Source organism: Tiliqua scincoides, chromosome 7, assembly GCF_035046505.1.
Source record: "Tiliqua scincoides isolate rTilSci1 chromosome 7, rTilSci1.hap2, whole genome shotgun sequence".
NCBI lineage: Eukaryota > Metazoa > Chordata > Lepidosauria > Squamata > Scincidae > Tiliqua > Tiliqua scincoides.
In genome coordinates, this window is record NC_089827.1 from 8,778,107 (window position 1) to 8,792,541 (window position 14,435).

The 14,435-nt window shown below is 45.5% G+C and overlaps 1 protein-coding gene across 1 annotated transcript in view; it reads left to right on the top strand.

The window, feature by feature from the left end:
* GRM8 (glutamate metabotropic receptor 8) overlaps positions 1 to 14,435 on the top strand; it is a 504,716-nt gene that overhangs the window by 446,464 nt on the left and 43,817 nt on the right. Inside the window, exon 8 of the mRNA XM_066634671.1 lies at positions 10,778 to 11,713. Within this exon, the coding sequence (XP_066490768.1) occupies positions 10,778 to 11,713 (936 nt within the window). The remainder of the gene's footprint in view (positions 1 to 10,777; positions 11,714 to 14,435) is intronic.

Sequence of the window (14,435 nt, forward strand, 5' to 3'; positions counted from 1 at the left end):
GGTAATCCGATACCTATATCCTATCCAACTTTCTAGCATTGATGCTGGTGTGCCAGTGGGGCACACGCTGCATCCTGTGGTGTTGGGGCAGTCACGGAGTCCTCCTCAAGGTAAGGAAATGTTTGTTCCCTTACCTCAATGGGCATTGCAGCTGCTAAGGTGCTGAAAAGTTAGATAGAAAGTTAACATACAAATCAGTACAATCAATGATCGCTATGTTGATATTATTGAAAACTTCACCCCGCCCATACATGCAATAACACGACATGACCACAGCATATGTGAAAGGGATGATGGGCCACCTCTTTGGGTTTTCCAAGAGAGAATATAAATTTAATAAATAAATGCATTCGCATTCTATCCCACCTCAAAATCCAGACAGAACAGGACAAGTCAGTCAGTCTTGTTTGGATGCTCATCACAGAGGAACCTTACAGATTTTAACAAAACTGCCTCTGCTCTGACTTTTATGAGAATAAGCTACTACTGTGCATGGCTATTGCTGGTGCTTTGAATACTGTGGAGCACACTATTTATCAGTTTAATGGTTGCAAAGGAGCCCAAAAGGTCACTGTGCTTATTAACCTCTATGCGCAACACGGTGAGCCCATGCCCTCCTGTTAGTTTAGGTTTCACAAAATAAATTATTTTCTATGTAATTATTTTAATGTAATAAATTACATTAGAGATCAAGCGGCACACTTAATTCAAAATGTCTGTCTTGACCCCCCTCATTCTTTGTATTAAGTGGCAGAGGGCTCTATGTTTTATGTTTAGCGTATGCGTTTTCGGGGCTGTAAATTAGACCAAATTATAAATCAAATAAAACACTTAGACGATTTTGATTATGCTTTTTCAAACTGTGAGCAGCAGACCAGTCCCATTTTAACAGATTTGTTTTAATATGGCTTTTTGAAACCATGTTCTTTGCAATCCATTTTATGGCCCAATACTATTTCTGCCTCAACAGCCATCGTATCCTAAGCCAAGTCAGTGCTTCTCAAAGCATGTGGGTCGCAACCCACTTGGTGGGTTGCAACCTGATGATAAGGTGGGTTGGAAGGTGGGCCTACTAGCCTTTGTGCCCATCAGGCTCCAAATTGGAACCAAATGAATGCAACGACAGACCTCTTCCAGCTGTGATCCGCCTCCAGCAGCTGCCCCAGTGTGCTGGCCCAGGATGGCCTTCAGAGGCCTCTACTGGCCTCAGAAATGACTCTGGAAGGGACTTTCTCAAATGTATCTGGAAGAGACTCAGAAGTCACTGCCAGAGCCATTTCTGAGGCCTCCTGGGCCAGCACAATGTCAGGGCAGCTGCCAAAGGTGGGTCGAGATGCCACCTCCCCAAAGGTGGGTCGAGATGCGACCCCCCCAGGATGAGATGGATGATGGCCCCCCTAAGTTTAAGAACCACTGTCCTAAACTCATCAAGGCAACACCATGTCAGCACCCTCCCAGTAACACTAGGGCAGCCATTCCCAGTAACGCCAGCAGTGTCCATGGAAACTCTGATCACCCACTGATGAATATTCGTTCAGCTGCTGAATATTGTGGTAATCAGTGCAACATCAGCACATCATTAGTGCAGCATTGGTTTGATGCCCAAGGAGCGAATCACTGCATCCACCCAGCCCAACGCCAACAGCCAAAGAAGGACCACTATGGGTGAACTGAGCCTAGGGGGCAGGCCCAATAACTACTAGGGGGAATGTCTCCCTGCCAGCCATTAGGAATGAGCAGCACCGCAACAGACACCCCTGCCATCTATGGAGAAATGCCCCAAAGACAATACACTCACAAGCCTACATACACACATGAGATGACACAAGGACACAAGGGTGACATAAGGGAACTAGTTATCCACTGCCCCCATGCCCCCTGAACCCATTACCTTTGTTTATGTTGTTTATAGTCGTGCTAAGGAATTTTGTCCTTGCTTTAAGCAGATGCTATAAGCAGACATGCAGCCTGTAATTAGAAGGGATGACTAAGCAAACATTATCAGGAAACAGGGGGCATGTTTACTGAGTCATCCCCTCTAGCTGCAGGCTGCCTGCCTGCTTGTCTTGCTATAAGCTTTCTGCTGATAATGTAAGATAATGGGCACGAGGGGGTGTGTGGGGCCACAGAAATAGGGTTCCCTCATATCCACGGTTTCCTGTATCTGCGGCGGGGCCACAAACGCATCTCCGGTGGAAACGGGGGGAATACCTGTATAATGTAATTGAAAGAGGGTGAGTGTTGAATTCTCAGTGGTGTAGAGCAGGGTTCTCCAAACCTCGGCCCAGGGGGCCAGATGCAGCCCGTGGTGAGCCTCTACCCAGCCCTCCACCAGCCTCTGATCCCCTGAGAGCCTCTGGCCCAGTTGACCAAACACAACCAGAGTTGTGCTTGTGGGGTGGGGGAATGAGGGTTCATTTAAGTGTGTGTGCCTTATTTCTTGGACTGTGTTGGTGCTTGGAGAAGTCCTGGACATTTCAGCCCATTCATTTATTCATTCATCAAAGTTCCATCTCAAATGTATTTATTTAAATTTTATATTTATTTTTTCTTCCGTCCCTCGACACTGTGCCAGATATTTGAAGCGGCCCTTCGGGCGAAAAGTTTAGAGACCCCTGTTGTAGAGAAACAGAGCACAGATGAAAATAGCCATGTGGAACAGCAGTCAGACAACCACAAAAATCTTGTGTAGCACACAATAAAAACATGATAAAAAGTACTACTTGTTCTGGCTGAGTTGCCTCTGACTTTTGCTGAATTGCTTTCACTATAACAGGTGATTTAGTTGCAGGCTTCTGCTGGTTTGTGTTCTAGGACATCATCTAAAGAAAGCCAGGCATTCCTCAGGGTTGGTTCAATATCTACTGCAGTTCTTTTCTCTTATGTGACTCCCCCAACTCAGTTTTAATGTGAGGGTGGGCAAGAATCACTTTCTTGAAAGCGGTTTTTTTTTTTTCATATAGAAAATAGAATCCCACAAGAGAAGCTTCCATATCAGAAGGAAAGGCGTCTAGTCTTCTCTGCTAAATTGAAACTTAATAGTTGTTTTTTTTTTTTCCTTTTGGCCCATGCTGGCTTTCTTCTTGACGAAAGGCTCTTCTTTTGAAAAGGAAAATCACTAAGAAGAAGGAAAATAGACTGATCCCCCTGCTTACTGGAGAGAAAGAATTTTGGAAGTGAAGAAGCACAGAAGCACCAAACCTGAGCAGTTGCAACACAATGGCATAGTTAAGCCATCTGTCACCCAGGGGGCATATATTTTTAGCACCCCCATATGCACCCCTGAACCTGTCATCCTGGAGGCCTCCGAAAGGCACTTGTTTTTTGCAAAACAAAAACAAAAATGGAAGTGCCTTTCGGGCAGCCCAATCCTGAGCTGCCTGGAGTTCAGGACTGCTGCGGCACCAAAATGGTGGCCACGGCATACAATGCAGCCTGGGCAGCCACTGACGCCTCCTCGGGAGAAGGGGATTTTCGCCCCCTCAAATAAGGAAATAGCCCTGCAATGGGGCTAGTTGATTCTGCAGCGGCTCTTCAACCAGCGCAGAATCGAAGAGTCCCGTGTCAGACTGCGTGGTCCGAAACAGGGCTCTGGATGCGGTGAAGCGAAGTTCCACTTGTCCTGTCTCCCTCCCGCCCTGCTCCCTCCTGCCATACCTCCTCCTCACCCTCTGCCCACCTCCCCCCACCCTGGAAAACCTCTTCCCTGCCTCCCCCAACACCCCCATTCACCTCTCTGCCACCAGGAGGTCTGAGCAGCTGCCAGGGGGCAGAAGGTGGGCCCAGCACTGCACTAGCTCCAGTGCTGAGCCTACAGTAAGGGCTCACAAACGTACCTTATGGCACATTTGTGACAGTGTGCGCCTGCGCACACTGTTCTGGATCAAGCCCTAAGACCTCTGAAAGGCACCTCTTTGACACCTCTTCAAAGCATATAGTACCCAGGACAATGGACCTGCCCCACCCTCCTTATCTACACCACTGTTGCAACATCTGAGAAGATTACAATTTAAATATTCCTAATGCTAGCTTTTTAACATTCAGTGTTTCAGGCTAAGTATGTATCACTCTGATATCCTCCTGATGTGTTGATGGTAAGATGTATGCAGAATCTAGTCCTGAATAAATGGGTTAACTGAGACACAGTGAACTTAGATGCTATTGAACTGGGCAACGTCTAGATCTCCCACAAGCTATTAGTTGATCCTTCATCATCAACCATCTTCATAACTGTACTGCTCTCACCAGGGATATTTATTTTCACATATATTGACCCCAAAGCTGCATTCTGGACAATTAATATAGATTTTGAAGCAGGTTTGTCTTGTGCTCTGAGTTACTGATGAGAAATGGCAGACTCAAATCTAAAAATAAGGGAGAAAGGAGGTGTGGAGGTTGTTCTGCAAATGTAGCAGGTATCTTAAACATCTCAGTAACTGTTTCAGGATAATACTTATCTTTATCAAAGAAGTGGATTATGATTGACCACGCCCATTTTTTTCTCGTCTCTGTCATCACTCTACCATTATAAATGTTCATGGTATTTGACTAGCTCCGTATTTTTTCTCTATCTTCTCACAAGGAATGAGTTCCTCTAAACTCTGCCATTTCCCTCCCATTGACTGACTTACAGAACAATCCTATTCATTCATAGCTCCAGTGTAAATGTGTGGTTTCTGGTCCCCTTCTTGGGATACTTTCTAGATTCCTCGAATCATTTGGGGGGGGGTCATCAAGACATATTGATTACGTATAATGGGGAAGCTTTAATGAACCTGCCCTCCCTTGGACATAGAGGAATTGGGAAGGTGTAACGGAAGAGGGACACTAGAGGTGACTCTCCTATACCCAGAGACATTGACAAACAGATATTCTGCAATTCTGATAAATGCTGGGTTTAATTTCAAAGAACTCCAAAAAGATGGACACCTGCCTCTGTCCTGTTGAAACTGCCCAATCCTAACTAAATTCCCCTGCAGCGAATGCCAGTGAGTGATACGCTACATCCCATGGGGGAATTTCAGCTGCTGGAAGTCTCTTCAGGATAAGGGAACATTTGTTGCCTTGTCCTGGGATAAGCCGTAGCAGGCTCAATGGGTAAACTCGAACCTGTACCGCTGGCACAAATCCACATTGATTGGTGTTGGCAGATCAGGCCAACAAGGGGTTAGGATATGGTTTGTGCCAGGACCAACAATCTCACAACCCTCGCAGACCTGATCCACCCACCCTCCCTTGCTCCATTGCATCTGTTGCCCCTCCCCCCCGCACCAGATTTACCTGATCCAGTGGGCATCTTTCTGCACCGGCGGCAGCAGGAGGGCTCTGGCCTTCATGCCAGCACTGTCAGAAGGCACACTGTTGCAAAGTGTTTTATGGCACTTTTGCGACAGTGTGCACCAGTGGAGCATGAGCTCTGCCAGAGCCGTGTGAGAAAAGAATATATTTTAATCTTTTGGGGGAGAGTTGGCAAGAGAGAGAATATAATTCCCATGAGCCCAGTCACTTGAGAAGGTCAACTAAATAGAATACAAGCATGAAATATTCCCACAAACACCCCCTTTCCCAAATATCGTCACCATTCTTAAATATCTTCCATTCTTATTCACACATTTTTCAGTTCGAAACTCCGCATTTTACTCCTTACTCTTTCCATAATAGCCCAGGGCTGTCGAAATCCTTTTTCTTCCAAAAATTAGGAGCAATCTTATTCACCCAGAATGTTTTCCAACACTCTACCAGCAGGGTGTCATAATGTGAATTATACGTTACATAGTTTATTTGTCAGAGGCAGTGGAATGAAAACTATTATATCTTATGTTCTTATGAATCATTACTACTGACCTTCTCGAGATGGAGATTTATTGCCTAGGCTGCCACTGGAATGTGTAACCTGTGGAACATTTCAGATTGTATTTAACGACTGTAAACATTCTGGGAAGATCCTTTCGCTTAAGTGCAATGACAATACTTTGGATGAAATTTGGTGAAATACTGCCAAGGAGAAGATTAAAAGAATTGCATACCCGTTTCATTCGGCCGGTCAGAACAATGAAAAAAAGATTCAGTGTTCCTCTTTACATTTTTAGTTATTGTTCAAAAGCTATGCTTTGCTTCTAGAAGCTGGAAAAGGAATACGTTCTTTGGAGATACCAAGTAACTGTAACTGGGACACTCACAAGGCAGCAGAACCAAATCTGGGGTGGGTCTCTGATGAGAGGGATGGATTTATCCATGAAGGTTCCTGATTGCATGGTGATGTACAGTCGTTCCTCCTTATCCGTGGCTTTAGGACCCATGGATTTGACCCAACACGGGTCAGGAGGGCCTCACTGTACCTCCTGGATGTGACTGGAAGAATCTTCCAGTCGCGTCAGGAAGGAGGCATTCTAAGGCTTGGGGAGGCACTTCGCTACCTCCCTGCACACCAGAAGCCCTGCTAGAGCCTTCTGAGATGCATTTCTGGGTTTAAGTTCTGGAGAGGGGGGTTGCAGGCCAGGTGAGTGTGAGAAGCACTGATGATCTATCTATCTATCTATCTATCTATCTATCTATCTATCTATCTATCTATCTATCTATCTATCCCTTCCTTCCTTCCTTCCCTACCTACCTACCTACCTACCTACCTACCTACCTACCTACCTACCTATCTATCCCTTCCTTCCCTTCCTTCCCTTCCTTCCCTACCTGTCTGTCTGTCTGTCTGTCTGTCTGTCTGTCTGTCTGTCTGTCTGTCGAGACAATGAGAGAGAGAGAGAGAGAGAGAGAGAGTGTTGATAAACCACCTTGAATCAACAAAAGCTGCCAACAAGCGTACAATTGTCATTACCCCTTCTTAACCTGATTTTTCAAGATAGAAACAATCAGTGCAATAAGCCCCCCCCCCCCAATTTTTGCCTCCCTTCTGGGTTTTAGATGCTAAAGTGAGTACATAATAAATTTGGTGTTACCCATATTGTGATTTCCCTCAGGGGTAGAAGTATGTGCCAGGATAAACTTTAACAACTGCTTTAATCAAGCACATTGTTCTGACTCTTGTATATGCCTGTATTATGTACATACCCATAGCCCAATCATGAGCTGCCCAGCGCGCAGGGCTGTAGTGGCGCCGAAAATGGCTGCTGCTGCATCCTGCACACTCTGGACAGCTGCCAGCGGCTCCTTGGGAGAAGGGGATTTTTGTCCCCTTTCCCCAGGTAAGGCAAGTAGCCCCACGATGGGGCTACTCAATTCACTGCCAACCCAAAGGTCGGCGGTGAGTCCAACACGCAGACTTTGGATCCGGTGCAGCTTTGCTCCACCTGTCCCACCTCCCTCCCTGGAACACCTCCTCCCTACTCTCTCCCCACCCTCTGCCTGCCTCCCCCCTCCCTCCCAGCCTCCCCCATGCCCCCACTTACCTCTCTACTGCTCAGCGGTCTGTGCAAGCACTGAGCAGTGGAGCTCTGGTGGCAGCCTGGCAATAGCCCAGTGCTCGCCCGGTGCTAGGGCCCACAAACATGCCTTACGGCACGCTTGCAACAGTGCATGCTGGTGGTAAGCCGGCACACACTGTTCACGATTGGGTCCTCAGTTATTTAAAAATTCCTACCAGGTAACACCTTGTTTTCCCTGCACACACTCGCTTTTCCTTTGCATTTATGGCCAGGTTAGCAGCGTAGTGATACGTCCTCTCCCGCTTTCTGTAATGTTGTACTGTTATAGTGCTGTTTGTCCTGGGTGAAATTTTTATAGCGTTATAAATAAGGAAAAGGTTAAAATCCGCAAAACCTTTTAAAGGTTCAGTGCAGAAAATACAGCTGTTGTGCTGTGCTTCCAGCCAACAGAAGCTGCTTATTCTGGCTTGCTCTGCACCAGTGAGAGCAGCGTACATGTGTCTCCCTGCATGCGCGGATCCAGTATCCATGGTTTCACTTATCCGTGGTTTTCTGCAGCCCCCCCCAATAGCCCCTGCAACCATTACCTTCATATTTCTGTACTTTCTTTGATTTTCTTTCTTAACGCAGAAACAGTTTCTTGCTTAACCCATTTTTGCCCGGCCCACAGGTGTACACATTTGGTCCCTATTGCATATACGCAACATTGAGCAGAAATGGCTTAACTGGGGACCATGACATGTGATGCAGGCAGCCTGCACACTAGACGGCACAGCCCAAACATTAACAGGAAGCAGGAACTGTCCTACTTCCTGTTAATGATCAGTTAGTCTCCTCCCTCTTGTATGCAGGCTTCCTTGCTTGCATGTCATGTTCCTGTGTTAGTAAGAAACTCATCTTGGGTAAAGCAAGAAAATAAAAGAAAAGTAGGGTACAGAAAAATGAAGACAGTGGCCGCAGCGGTGTGTGAGCATGGGTGCATTGTACAATGCTTTACATAGGGTTCCCCCATATTCACAGTTTCCATATCCATGGGGGTGGCTGGAACAGAACCCCCATGGATTTGGGGGGGGTGCCTGCATTCTGGCTGGAATGGGGCTGCCTTGCCCACTCTTTTCTCTACTGAAGCATTTCCTGGTAGCAAGCCACCCACCCGCTATACCTCCTTCAACGAGAAGCCTGCAGTTCTCACGGAGGAGTCACTGCTCATCCTCCTTGGAGTAGTTCCTCCCATCATCTTCAACTGCTGCCAAGTAGGAGAAATGATGACCAGGGAGGTCAGTTGGACAGCAGGCTCCAGCCTAATGCACTGGGGGAGTACAGTACTTTGTAAACAGCTTTGTTAGCACTATTTTACGTAGCGGTCTGCTTTCCAAGAACATACCCAGAGTTATAGGAAGTATCACTGTGTACAATGTACATTTGGCAATATTTCTTTTAAACCAACCCAACGCAAGGAATTCAAAGACCGTCTACAATGAACTCTTTCCAGATTGGCTTATTTGTTGAGAAAATCCAGGCTTGGTCCTCCTGCATGTTGTAGAAGCTTCTGAATATGGCAGGGATTTGCCACTGTCCTAAGCCAGTGTTCCTCAACCAGTGGTATGCGTACTAATGGTGGTAAGTGAGGTGGTGTCCGGTGGTATGCACGGCACCTTTGTTGTGTCATATCTGGACTCCCAACCCAGCAGTAACTGGGGATGTCATCATTGCCAGTTACTTCTGATGATGCTTCCTATAGGTGGACCATGCAAAGTTGGGAACAAAGGCTGAGAAATGCTGACCTAAGCAAAGCAGGAATACCCTTAGAAAGTACCCACCTATGTACTATACTATATATTATACGATATTATGAAGGTACTATGGCTTTGCATAGGAGAAGACTGGTAATGATGAGCAAGTTTTCTTTACAGGAATATTGTCTGCCACTACTTATCTTATTTATTGATGGTATTATTAATTAACATATCCATATCTCATCCTTTTGCCCTCTAATGTGGTGTACTTTAACCTGTGAGTTGTCATCCCAGTGGGGTCAATGAAGCCTCATTTGGTGGTTCATGGCAACCTTTCAAAGCCTGTGCAAGAAAGGGCTTGCATCCAATTCAATAATGGTGCTGCCTTATCATAATTGAGTTCTTGATAGAATCCTGCAACTGTTACCCTGCACATGTCTGATCTTGGAAGCTAAGCAGGGTCAGACCTGGTTAGTACTTGGATGGGAGACCGCCTGGGAATCCTGGGTGCTATAGGCTTATACCATAGTCTTTCGAGACTGAAGGTTGCCAACCATTTATTTAGAATCCTGCACAACCCTTCTCGCTGTCTTGCTGTACGATTCCTAAGTCTGACCCTGCCCTGGTTGCTATCTCACAGGGTTGTTGTGAAGACACAAGAGGTAGGAGAAATGAGGCTGGCAGCAACAGGGGTAGGAGGTGGGGCATGAAATTCATGGGGTCCCAGGAAGGGGGTGGAATCAGCGGTGGGCTCCTAGTGTCAAACCTAATTTATTTGTCAGAGTCATAGCACGAAAATGGTTGAAGATCCCTGCTCTAATAGACCATTAGGAAGGATCACAGCCTTTAAAAATCACAGGACAACATTTATCTTGTCTGTAAGATAACCCCCTAATAAGCTGCCAAGAAAAACCCCAAGTTCCCTACCAGGTAGCCTGAAAACACTTGGCTCAGCAGTTGATTGTATGTACCATAAATAACCATTATGTGCAAAGTGCGGAGGTTTGATGCACTAGAACAAGTAATATTATTCTATGTAACAAAACATGGGGGACTGCAGTAGAGGTGTACTGGTCTAAAATCAGCCTGAGACCGATTTGAAAGGTGGAAAGGCATGCGCTCCGTCTTCATACTTCTATAACAGAGATGATCAAAAGTCACTAATTTATCTAGAGTCCTTGCTCTTTCAGGGTCAGCATACTGAGATTTTTTTTTTAACTCTGTCCTCAGACTGTAATAGAAATTAATTCCAAACCCACACGCCATTATTTTCTAATTAAATGTTTGAGAACTATATTTGCATGTGATTAGCTCATAACTTCCTTTTTTTAAACAGAACGCCTTACCTCAAAACTAGCCTGGAGTCGATAAATCTTTTTACCAACGTCAGTTTGGTCAGAGTTGGTAAAGAGATAAATAGAAACTAATGACACTCATCAAGCCCGTGGCATGAATGATTTATTGGGTGTGATCGTTTAACAGTTTCATAAAGTCAATAGAAGAGGGGAAAAAAATGGGTTTCTTATCAAGGTAAACGGCATTTCTACTGTCTGCACAGTGTGATTTATGACAAACCTGTGACCAGGATTAGGATATTATGAATGGGAGAAAATGAAAGGCTCATTAATTTTTTTTTCTTATATATATATATAAAAAAAACTGTAGGTAGAAGACATGCAGTGGGGTAACCGAGAGCAAACACATCCAATGTCAGTCTGCAGCTTGCCGTGCAAGCCTGGGGAAAGGAAGAAGATGGTCAAGGGAGTGCCTTGCTGTTGGCATTGCGAGCGCTGTGAGGGCTACCATTACCAGGTGGACGAGGTCACCTGTGAAGTGTGCCCCTTTGATAAGAGACCCACGAGCAACCGCACCGACTGCCAGCTCATTCCCATCATCAAGCTGGAGTGGCATTCGCCGTGGGCGATCGTGCCCGTCTTCATAGCAATATTTGGGATCATTGCAACCACCTTTGTCATCGTGACCTTTGTCCGCCACAACGACACGCCAATCGTCAGGGCTTCGGGGCGCGAGCTCAGCTACGTCCTCTTGACTGGGATTTTCCTCTGTTACTCCATCACTTTTTTAATGATCGCCAGTCCAGACACTGCCATCTGCTCTTTGCGGCGGATTTTTTTAGGGCTCGGCATGTGCTTCAGTTATGCAGCCTTGCTCACCAAAACAAACCGAATCCACCGAATATTTGAGCAAGGGAAAAAATCGGTCACGGCGCCAAAATTCATCAGCCCAGCTTCCCAGCTGGTGATCACCTTCAGCCTCATATCCGTACAGCTTCTAGGAGTCTTTGTCTGGTTTGCTATCGATCCACCGCATATCATAGTGGACTATGGAGAGCAGAGGACTCTGGATCCCGAAAATGCCCGGGGGGTTCTCAAATGTGACATCTCCGATCTCTCTCTCATTTGTTCTCTTGGATACAGTATTCTCTTAATGGTAACATGCACTGTTTATGCAATTAAGACAAGAGGTGTGCCAGAGACCTTCAACGAAGCCAAGCCAATTGGATTTACAATGTACACAACCTGTATCATTTGGTTAGCCTTTATTCCAATCTTTTTTGGCACGGCACAATCGGCAGAAAAGGTGAGTGGCAGTCACTTGTTTTTTAATCCACTTTCATTGTCAGTTACAATGTTATTAACCAACTCATGAATGTTCCATTTGAAAGCTTGAGTTCAAACATGAGTTGGGAACCCTTCCTGAACTTGGATCTCAAAGGTTTATGGAAAGGTACATGCTTTCAGAGTTCTTTTTTAAAAAGCTAACATTAAGCTAACATGGCAACACTGTTGCCATGAAGGTCACCAAATTGCCTTTCATTCTTGTCCAGGTTTGTTTTGAAAAGAATTGATCTTTCCAATTTAAAAAGAGAGAGATTCGAATTACAGGTCCAGCCTATTGAAACAAGGATTTTTTATACACGGATTTGACTCAACATGAATGGCCCCTGCAAATGAGAAGGAATGTGCTGATCTCTGGAGAAGGGGAAAAATGCACCCCTATAAAATCAGTTTTAAAAACTGAACAGTAACAATAGCCTCCTTAATGAGAGAGGGGGGGGCAGCTGGCTGACAATCCATCAATCCTTCTCTCTCCAGGTGACCCCTCCCTTCCCCCTGAGCACGTGAAAGAAAGGTGATCGCTTTGCATTGGTGAAGGGAGGGGCTGAGCGAAGCTTTCTAAGCTCTTACAGGACTGGGTGATGGATTGTCTTCTTAAATGACTCTTATCTTAGAGTCAAAAGGTCAGCAAGGCTGTTTTTAAATCACCTGAGCAAAGAAACTTTGTTTTTTAAATTGATTTGCTATAGTGCGTTTTTTGCCATCCATGTGAGTGCTTGGAAGGGAACCCGCGCAAATAATTAGTCTCAACCTGTCATACTTTTGCCAAAATGTGATAAGAACAAGACTGGATTTGTGAAACACTAATAGGGTAAGCCTATGCATGTCTACTCAGAAGTAAGTCCCATAGAGCTTAATGATGCTTACTCCTAGGTAAGTGTGTATAGGATTATAGCCCAAGCGTATCATAGCTACTCAAGAGGTCAGCTCAGTGCAGTATTTGCAGTAGGAACTTGGAGATATTAGGGTATTAATAACAGACAGCTTGGCCCAGGATGTTCAGAAACAAATCCATCCTTGTCGTAGAGGAAGTGTAAGATTAATGATGCTGATTATTCCTATTTCAAACTGCAAAAAACACAATTATGTATGGAATAGATTATACACATGTATACATAGGCTATATACTTAAACTGGTTCATGCTTTTGTATTAAAAAATGCCTCTGTGATACAGTACTGTATATCTCCTTTGTTTGTTACCAGCATCTGATACACAGAGATAAAGGCCTCTGAGAATGGAGTCAAATTTTGCTGTCATTTACTTTTTAGAAATCTTTATACCAGGAGGTGCCCAAAGCAGCTTATACTATTTTTTTTCCCTCCATAACAGTAAGATACAAGAATAAAATGGAGAGTATACTCTTCTGCAGTGGTGTCACTAGGGTTTATGTCACCCTGTGCGGGAGGCCAGAGGATCACCACCATGATGGACTTCCTCCCATGCAGTGGTGGAGCAATGCCCTAGATCAGGGGTGCCCAAACCCCAGCCCTGGGGCCACTTGCGGCCCTCGAGGTCTCTCAATGCAACCCTCAGGTAGCCCCCAATCTTCAATGAGCCTCTGGCCCTCTGGAGATTTGTTGGAGCCTGCACTGGCTCGAGGAACTGATCTCAGCAACTGAGGCAACTATTTGACCTCTCGCATGAGCTGTGGGACGAGGGCTCCCTCCACTGCTTGCTGTTTCACGTCTGTGATGCAGCAGTGGCAGCAAAGGAAAGGCCAGCCTTGCTTTGTGCAAGGTCTTTTATAGGCCTTGAGCTATTGCAAGACCTTCATTCATTCATATAAGTTCATCTTTAATATATTCATTTATGTAAACTTATGTAAATTTATTCAAATTTTAAATGTAAATCAATTCTTTTTTTCCCTGGCCCCTGACACAGTGTCAGAGAGCTGATGTGGCCCTCCTGCCAAAAACTTTGGACACCCCTGCCCTAGATGATGGACATGGTGATGTACCATTTCCCTGCCTCCACTGGTTTTTTGGCTATAACTTTTGATAGATTATTTTGTGATTTGTTTAACTGCATTCTGCATGAAATTACACACCAAACGATACATAACACAATGGTATTATTTGAAAATACAGAGTTTTTAAAAACTTTGGCCAGTAGTGATGTCGCTCCCCTGTGCAGCCCGCAGCCCCTGCACCCCCTAGTGACACCACTGCTCTTCTGACCCTACACACAGGGCAGTTTGGGGTTTCTTTGTGAGGTGGAGGTGGGCGAGGGTGGAACAGGGTAAAGGGGGTGTTACAAGGTGGGGGAAGGTGAGGAAGGGGTGAGTCAGGCCCAGGAGGGGGGTGGGTGGGAAGAGTGTTTGCAGCAACCAGCATAATCTATCCCCATTCCCAGGCTTGGAAGTCCGACACAGGATGACTTGGATTTGCACCAGCGATATCACTCATGAATGTATAAGTAGCCCCATTGCAATTGCTTGCGCTTTACCTAGTGTAAGGAAGCAAATGTCCACTTACCCTGAGAAGATCTTCAGCAGCTACAATTCCTGTGCTGGGGGCAGCAGAGGCAGCACCGATCCCGCTGCCTCATAGTATAGGACTTTTTGTTGGGGTCAGGCTCCCTGCTAATCTTTTTTCCAGGCTGTCAAAACGAACGACCATCTTTGTTTAGTGCGGTGAATTCCAGAATTCAATTATGCATTGTGTGTTTGTTCTGAAAACACAG